The 9668-nt window shown below is 32.6% G+C and overlaps 1 protein-coding gene across 1 annotated transcript; it reads right to left on the bottom strand.

The window, feature by feature from the left end:
- Positions 1-6365: 6365 nt before the first annotated feature.
- Positions 6366-8803, bottom strand: LOC18612875 (ammonium transporter 3 member 1-like). The gene is made up of 3 exons (XM_007049851.3): positions 8101-8803; positions 7307-7592; positions 6366-7165 (listed from the first exon to the last, which is right to left on the bottom strand). The coding sequence occupies exons 1-3, from the start codon at positions 8758-8760 to the stop codon at positions 6645-6647; spliced, it is 1467 nt and encodes a 488-aa protein (XP_007049913.3). The 5' UTR covers positions 8761-8803; the 3' UTR covers positions 6366-6644.
- Positions 8804-9668: the final 865 nt, after the last annotated feature.

Here is a 9668-nt window from a genome sequence, read left to right as displayed (position 1 = left end):
TTATAAAACAATATTTATAGAGTTACCGGTAAATAATTTTTGTAGCGTAAAAACTAAATAAATTCATACATACTGTAATACAGATAACCAAAGTATGAAATTAATTTACAGTGACACGTGGCCTTCGAACGACCAAAAGTATCAAAAACGGTAAACCTACAATTTTTGAGGATGCAAGTCCAACTGTAGCCCTCAACGAAATGAGCTATCTATCGACTATCCTGAGCTTGAAAGGGGTGGAAAGGAGGGTGGTGAGATTATATAATCCCAGTGAGTAAACAAATACCATCTAAAATATCTAAAGCTGAGTAAATGGAGACAGATTAAAATAGATCATTATACTGTAATTCATCACCTTTCAACTCATTTCAACCAAATAAAATCAATTCATATAAATCGAGTAATCAACATGGCTTATGAATTTCTTAAAACTTTAGCTCATGCCAAAATCATTCTCATACTCAATTATCAGGGATACCTTGGCTTAGGGCTATCCTAACCGAGTCCACCAAGGCTGTTAAAAAGTCATGTACGCATAAATCATGTTTTTATTTTGAAAACATAGTCGTTCCTTGGCGTTGGTTGAGTTCATCCTCACGTGGTGGTTTGGCGTGAAGTGAACTCTAAAGTTGTACCTCGGGAGTTACCCTACACGCCTCTCTGACCGAGGTAAGAATTTAACGGGGTTACCGTGCCCCTCTAATAGGATGGTCCACGGAACCCGCCTACTATAGCAAGCTAAACCCACCAATTCAATAAAATCTCAACCACATGACATGGCAATTATATCACAATCTAGCCTCTCAAGGCTAAATACACAGTTCATATATTTCAACACAAATACCAATTCAGCCATTCATGCAAATATTGTCATAAACCATTTGATTCAAACCATGAATTTACAACACATGAAAACAGTCTCCAATTACTCTATTTTCAAACCATCATTCAATTTCAAGACAATGTTATAAAATCATTTCATCAAATCACATTTTAATTACAAAACACAAAGATTTACCATTTAACTCATTTTCCATAAAATCACAAAATCGGATAAAAACCACTTTAGATAATTAAGATGATAGTCAGGTTACTCACTATTTCGGGAGTCGAATTTTGAGTACTCCGATTCTTGATCCTTGGGTGCTATCTTTTTACTTTTGCCAGAATGCTCACCACCTAGACATAATGCACAATAAGCCATTTACTACATTTGTGCTAAATTATTATAAAACCAATTCAGGCTCTATACTAATGCATGAAATGGGATGTGAAATACTCGGGTAACTATCTAAATATGGTGTTCAATATAATTTCAATTATGTACCTAAATAAAACGGTATTGGCCTAATTCGATCTATCACCCGATTAATTGGCCAATACATCCAATTGAACTCCAAATAATTCCATTTTTCTCCCAATACTCCAAATCATTGAACACAAATTAAATAACTTGAAATATGGCAAAATCATCCTCACATTTTCTCTTGAAAAATTCGGCCATGGTGGGTGCACCAACACTATAATTTTTCCTACTTGATTTTCTCACCATAATTCATCATTTCTTAACCAATTCACTTGAAATAAAATCAAATCCACCATCAACACTCTACAAGGAAGATTCGGCCAATGATGAACTCATGAGGAATATGTGAATTTCAAGCTTAATTTTTACACTTAACACCATAAACAACTAAAAACATCCATATATCTTAAACACTATCTAAATCATCATCAAATTCTCTCTCCTAGGGTTTGATCAGCATACTATCCTTCATGATATCTTGTGATTCAACCATGGAAAATGCAAAAAAATGTATGGGAAAGGTAGATCACAAGTCAAAATCAAGAAATTTTACCTTCGATTGCTTGATTACATTGAAATCCACCAATTTTCTCTTGAATTTTCACCCTAGGGTTCTTGTTCTTTCTTTTCTTCCTTTGTTCTTACTTTGGCCGGCCATAATGAAGAGAAATAGGCTGATTTTGTGCTAATTTATAAGGAAAATAATAAAGAAATAAAGCTTGACACTTGTCACCTTACCATTGGTCCATTTTTAAATTCTTAACTATTAAGCTTTCTTTCTCCACCACATAAAATCCTTCAATTATCCATGATAATAATGGGTGAAATTCATATGCTAGACAAGTGTTGGGTGATGTAAATTACAATTTTGCCCCTGGGGTGGCAAAATGACTATTTTACCCCTATGCTCAAAAAAATGCCAGAATTAAAATTCATCACTTCTCAAACTCAAATATACTCCAAATGATCAATCTTAGTCAAAAATTTCATCCAACACTTACATCTTAATCTCGGGTGACAAAATGACCATTTTACCCCTAAGTCATGAAAATTCCAATTTGACTCCAAATTTATTCTCGAACTCTGAATCACTATTTTAAGTCATTCTGAGATTTTAAAATTCTCAATTTCATCTTAAAATCTCTATTTGGACTAGTTCGAGGCTTAATTCAACTTAATTGTACCATTTGGTACAATACCGTCCTTTAGCGATTTTCGAGGTACCCAAGTAAGCAAACATGCATTCTTAGGTAAGAATGGCATAATAAACATATTGTAGAGCCGGGCTTGACATAGAATGCCACTCAAAAAGCAAGCTTGGAACCCGAGATAGTGGGGGTTAAACCATTTTTCACTTGAATGGGGCAGACACCACTCAAAGTTATGGAATGTTTATGTCACAATAAGAAAGTTCTATGCATTAAGGATAATGAGTCTATGTTATGCTGAATGAGAATTGTTGTTGTGACGCATGCTAGAATGTATATGTTATATGAAATGAATATTAATGATGTGATACACACTAGATTGTGATGGTTTTAGGTTTGGTTAAATTGAACTTTAGACTAAGGAATAGTTCCATGTAATAGAAGGACTTAGATAATGGTTATGTGTAGGATTTCACTTAGAAAATTGAGTTCCAAGACTGATCTATCAAATCTTGAGGGAGATATATCAATAGTTTTGGACAGAACACTACAAGAAGCATACTATGTAAAATCTATTGATAGATTCCAAAATCTATCAATAGATTCTTTTCAAAATTGGGTTTTCAAGTGTTTTTCAAGGGATTTTCAAAGGCAAATGGTTTCCAACGATTTACAAAAACTTGTTTTCAATTAAATGTTATAAGAAAGGTATTTAAATGCTATGTTTTATGAGCATTATGGAAATTGAAAATTCTTTTTTTATGAATGAAATGTGATTACAAGTGCATGGTTATGAAAAAGTTTCCCCCTTGGCTTGTCCTCTTCCACATATCCACCCATAGAGTTTTGTGACTCATACGTTATTTCCCTCTTTTTGTTTTGCAGATTAATGATTAATTTATACAGGTTGTCGTGAAGGCGAGCTCTTAGTCTTCTTTCTTTGGTAAGTGTTTAGCAAGCACTTGATACCTAAAGGGTTTAGTCATGTTCTACTGACAAGTTGATCTTTATTTTATGTTTATGGATATTTGAATGTGTTTATGATGATGTAGCTAATGGTTGGCATATACTTTATGAATGTTGTGTTTATTTGTGCAAAGTTGGTTTGAAAGCCTATATGGACACCAGAGGGTGTAGATAAATGATCATATGATAAGATGTTTGAGTTTTGACTCTGATGTTAAAAATGAATAGGAGTAAATACACTGTTTTTGTCGAGAAGTTCCATAACCATGTATTATCAGCTATGGATGAATGAATGTAATGGTATATTGATTGCCTTATGTACTATGATGATGGTTAATGAATCATAATGAGTATGAATGAATGTAAGGAAGCTTGCTTGGACCTAGTGAGTTATAACCATCTAGGTTCTTACGTCAATCATGATCCCTTCACAAAATGGGATGTGACAAAAAGCCTATTAAGCTTATTTACATTTAATACCATTTAAGTAAATGTCTTCATTTTTACTTTTTTCTTTTTTAATCTCTCTTTACTTAAAATATTTAATATAAATAAACAAACTATCAGTTAAAATTCCATTACGCAAGTATACGTATCGAATAGATAGTATATTAGCAAGCAGAGTATCGATCCCACAGAGAATTGATTTAAAATTTTACTAAGTATTAAAATTAGAACAATTTAATCTTATCCAAACACTAAAAATTAATTGATCAACTAAATTAATTAACTGAAATTTAAACTAATAGGAAAAAATCAAAATAATAATAACTTAAGAAAATATCAAATCAAACAAGCTTAGAATTACAATATCCCTCACACTTTATCTAAATCTTACCTCTCTTCCTTAACTTATTTCAATGGATTGAATTGCTAATCTAGAGTCTTAAATTATTTATAAGGGTCTCTCAACTCATTCTATAAAAATATCTATTTTAACCAAAACACTATATCCCCATGTGAATTAAAATTAAAACAGACTCATTAAGTTCAGACTCTAATCTGGCTACATATGGCCTCTAGGTATATCCCTATCCTATATACAAATTAATTAATATAATCATATGCTATCCCAATTTTAGTCTACACTAAACTGCCTTTCCCAAGTTTGTTTAGGTTCCTAACTCAATTTATTGATGATCAGGCAATTAAAAGTATTAAGAATAAATTGGAATATACAATTCAATTCCCATTAAAGATAAGTAAGAAAGAGATTAAAAATTTAGATTACATATGAGTTCAATTACAATCCTAGAAATAGAAAATTAGCTACTTATAATTGCAAAAACAAATAACATTGTATATAATTCAACCATTGAGAGAAACAAGAAAAATAAAAGCCAAGGAAGAAAACAAAACAAAATTTGCTGCATTGATCTCCAAGTTTCAACCTCAACTCCTAACTTCTTGAATCTCCCAAAACTTCTCTCCCTAATGTTGTTAAACATATCCTATTTATACTAATAAACTTAATCTAAAGTTCCTTAAGTTGACCTAGGGTTTCATTGGGCTTCAAAGTGTAACGAGAGGCCCATAAATCAATTGTCAATCTTTACAAATTTTCATTCTCGGCATAGTACATCTAGCTATTTTCTAACACGATTTTCTTTATCTTTGATGTAGAACTAGATAAAGTGATATTAATGAAAGCTGTAGCTTTATCTCTTAACTTTCCAATGGTCTAAGAATCGCATAACTTGGAGTTTTGTAACTCGAGTTATGGCCAAAAAACTGAAGCATATGCAAGCACACTTTCGGGTCTTTCAACATCTCACTTTTCAAAATTAAGTCCAATTTCTTGTAGTTCCTACAAAAAATATAAAAACTAATAAATAATAATCAAATTAAAAATAATAACATAAAATTAAAATAACTCACTTAAAAATAAATAAATTATAAAAACAACTAAAAATAAATAAATTATAATTGAAAATTGAGGACTTAGCTAATATTTAATAACAAAATTGGAATAAAATAATTTTATAAAATAGAATTATCACAAACAACCCCCCATTTGGATTCAACAAAAAGTATCAAAAAAATAAAATTTCAAAAGAATCAAAATATAAATTTGGGTTACAAGAACAAAATTAAAAAAGTTCAATTGAAATTAGATTTTAAGTTCTCATTTATCATAACAAACATAGTTAAAAAATTATAAAAAAATCATTGCAGGTTATATCAATACCAAAGGAACCATTACCGCCATTTTGTATTTCCATTAGATTGTTTATAAAAATCATATATCTTGACCCCTTCTAAATTTAGAAAAAATTTTAACTTCAATAGTGACAACCAACCAAGGTGGCTATATTCAATAAACAAAATCATGCATAATAGATGTTAAGCTCATCTAAGGATTTAACCTACTATCTTCCTATAAAAATTGGGGGTTTCACAGTTATGGTGGATAACAAGTCCACGTATGAATCATTAATGAACAGTTAATAGAAATGAGACTTACTAGGACCTAACGGATTATAAACAAGTAGGACCTAGTATCGATCACAGGCCTCCAGAAATGGATTGTGACATTTATGATATCAGATTTTATTAATAAAGTTTAAATTGATTATATTACATTGTTTTTATATCATTTTCTAAACATACAAATTATTGGAGGTTGAAAATATATATGTGAAAAATTTATGTGTTTTCTCTTTTTAATTTTTATGATATTAAAAGTTACTTACTAAAATTTGATTACTGTGCATTCCTTTCTATAAAAGAAACTTTATTTTAGGCGTGAAATTGGTTTCATTTTAGAGATTTTCTTGAAAATACATCCTTCTTTTCTTTCAAATATTCCATATTTTTAAACTTAAAATGTTAACTAATTAAATATTAATGGAATCTTGATTCACAAATTTATTATTTCTATTATTATAATGATAACGTTCTCATATTAAATGACCAAAGTGCAATGCTTATGTAACAAAAACTACTAAAACAAAAGTGTGACCATGTTTTGTCGAACATGCTCGATGTATTGCATCTAACATCTTATTGGCAAATAAAGCTAAAAACAACACCACGGTTATGTAGAAGACTGGATGATATGTACAAAGTGTTTTGCACGTAGAAGCACAGGCTAATGAAACCTAGCTTCTGCCCTTTTCGGTGAAGAACTTAACCAGCGCCTGATTACATATGAAGTTGAATGTTTGTATTGTCCATCAATTTTTCACATTTATCCGCCTGATGTTTGACCTTGTAAATTTTAATCAAACCACCTGAGTAGCCCCAGTGAAAGCCTTACTGTGCAAGGTATCATCTGAGTACATCCCATGCTTGGTTGAATCGTACTTCTCTCCGTCACCCCATAGAGCGTACGCCTCTTCGCCATGCACCGCGTCATCTCCAATTGATAACTGTTCTTCCGACATACGCAACGGGATTACTAGGTTGATAGCTACACAAATAATTGATGTGAGGACAAGGTTCCATCCGATTATGAAAGCGCCGCCTGCTAATTGCTTAAGGATCTGCATCCCCCCGGAGCCTCCATAGACGCCTCCCCTTGAGTCTGCAACGGGTAAAAACATTGCACAGAGCTGAGGTTCAGCAAAGAGACCGGTCAGGACTCCGCCAAGAAGTCCCGCAACTGCATGAGTATGAAACACTCCTAGTGTGTCATCAATTTGCTGAAGCAGTGTCCATCTCTTGTGTACGATCATCATGGTGAACCATGGGACGCTGCCTGATAGAATTCCCATCACTATCGCAGCCCATCCTTGCACGAGACCTATATGTTTTTTAGGGGGAAAAAAAAAAGAAAAGGAAGAGAGAGAGAGAGAGAGAGAGAGAATTCAATTTAATAAGAGTACATTTAAAGAACACGTAAACCCACCAACACCAAGAGAAAAAATTGAAGCCTCGTTAATACCTGCTCCAGGAGTGATGCAAACAAGGCCTGTAATCATGCCCTGGACGGCACCAATGACGGAAGGTTTCTTGAAGAAAATAACATCAAGCCAAGTCCAAATAAGAAAGCTAGTAGCTGCACAAATGTTAGTGTTTAGAACGGCCATGGAAGAGTCAACGTTGGCAGCGTAAGGATCTCCACCGTTGAAACCTGCCCATCCCATCCACAGCAATCCTGCCCCTGCCAACATCAGTAGCACATTGTTTGGAGGAAATCTCTCCCTGTCCTTTTTGGATCTTGGCCCCACCTGCATCACACAGGCACTACCAGATCCTCAGAATGATTCCAAGTTGGAATTAATGAACGCTAATATTACTTTTCATCCACATATGGTTTTAATAATTGTCATCAATAAAATGAATTCAACGGTTATTAAGTGCAATTTTACACATGTAAATGGTAATGGTAAATATAGTAAAACATAATAGACAAAAAAATAATTAAAGAAGCCTAATTCCCTAGAAACCATAATAAAATCAAAATTTTCATTTTAAACCAAAACCACCAAAGGGGAGAACATCAATTTTTTGTCTTTTCTTATAAAACCTTTAAGTGAATATAATGCCTTATAATTCCAAATGTAACCTTTTTGGGAATGAAGTGTACTTCGAAGAGTAAAAAAGTTGGAGTGAAACGTTAGGGTTGACTGAAAGTTATGTTCTTCCAGTTCAACACTATTCCTTACTCAATAATAGACTTCCTATTTCTTGGTCAATGTCAGATCAGAATTAAGGTTCATGAGATTGGAGACTAACCCAAAAGGCGGCAGTAAAACCAGCAATCCCTGAAGAAAGATGAATAACATAACCACCAGAGTAGTCAATAACGCCCCAGTGAAACAGGAAACCTCCACCCCACAAGCTAAAAGCACCGACAGTATAACAGAAAGTGAGCCAAAGCGGTACAAAAGCCATCCAGGCTTTTATATTGATCCTCCCCAGCACTGACCCAGCTAGTATAATCACCGTGATCGCCGCGAACACGCACTGAAACCAAACCATAGACGCCATAGGATAAGACGGTGTCACCATAGCCGTCTCCAGCGTACCATCATGATGGAATTGTGTTGTCTCAGGGAGTAGTGCTTGATTTACTAGAAACTTTTGGCCCAAGGCAGGCCCTGCTTTACCCCAAAAGGGCAAAAGCTTATGCCCAAAGGACATGTTGTACGCCCAAATGACCCAGCATATAACTACGGCAGCAAAAGCATAAAGGGCCATGAAAGCTGAATTCACTGCCCACTTTTTTTTGACAACGCTACCGTAGAGGATGACCAAGCCGGGCACGCTCTGGAGGCCAACAAGCGTGGCGGATATCATCTGCCACGCGTTATCTCCTTTGTTTAGCCAAACTGGTACTGCTGGTGTGCCGCCTTGGTAGGCCAGCGGCACCGGGTTTGGAGGAAGAGCGGCCATGCTGCTAAGCCAAAAATGAATGCCTACCTTATAATAGACCTGTTCAAGGAAAATAGATTTTATAGGTAGTATTTTTTTTTTCAAATTTTGATTTGATATAAAGATATTTTAATTAACTTTTTATTTTGATATAAATAATAAAATATTTATTTCAATTTATTTAATTTTTAAAAAATATTATAAAATTATTGATTATAGATTTCAATATAAAAAATTAATATGAGACATAAAAAAATAAGTTAAAAATATTAACAAAAGAGACATGAAGATGATTCTAAATTTGATTGTCAAAAATTGACAAAAAGAATAAATATTTCATTTGAAATAGAGTTAATGTTAAAAAAAAGCCTTTTTTGAATTAAATACAAGGTGGTCATGACCATGGATAGGCTGTTCCGAAATGTGATTTGTTGATATCCAAACTTCTAACGAAACGGCAATTTTGTCATATTAATCAGATTGACTTGTTGTTGTTGGTTAGTCAAGGTGAATTCTACAGTAAGGTTAACCTTACTATAAGGCTAATTAAAATAATTTTTTAAAAAATAATAAAAACCAGTTTAATAGGTTAATAGGTAAATAACATAAATAATTTCTAAACTTATTCATATTATATTAACAATATAGATAATTTATACACTAATGGATTTTATTTTAAATGTTATTTAATTTGTATTTTTATTCTATCTTTTACTTTAAAATACAAGAATATTATTATTTTTAATACTATCATTATAAATAACTAATTTAATTCAATTAAAATTATTATTATGACTTGTTATATTAAATCTTATATATTTATGTCAATATTTTAACAATACTTGTTTCACTTTTATAATTTTTTACGTTAATTCTTACTGTTTTACGTCAAAGTTTTTCAACTACTAACTTTTACAATAATTATTTTT

The sequence above is a fragment of the Theobroma cacao genome, chromosome 1, assembly GCF_053813885.1.
Source record: "Theobroma cacao isolate CCN51 chromosome 1, ASM5381388v1, whole genome shotgun sequence".
In the NCBI taxonomy this organism is placed as follows: Eukaryota; Viridiplantae; Streptophyta; class Magnoliopsida; order Malvales; family Malvaceae; genus Theobroma; species Theobroma cacao.
The sequence above is the reverse complement of the archived record's forward strand: the minus strand, read 5'-3'. Positions and strand labels throughout refer to the sequence as shown.

Excerpts from the sequence above, each read along its gene's own strand:
- LOC18612875 (XM_007049851.3), bottom strand. The coding sequence starts at position 8,760 with ATGGCCGCTCTTCCTCCAAACCCGGTGCCGCTGGCCTACCAAGGCGGC. Across the intron at positions 7,593-8,100 it reads GTTTTACTGCCGCCTTTTGG|GTGGGGCCAAGATCCAAAAA; the intron begins GTTAGTCTCCAA and ends TGTGTGATGCAG. Across the intron at positions 7,166-7,306 it reads TTGCATCACTCCTGGAGCAG|GTCTCGTGCAAGGATGGGCT; the intron begins GTATTAACGAGG and ends AAAAACATATAG.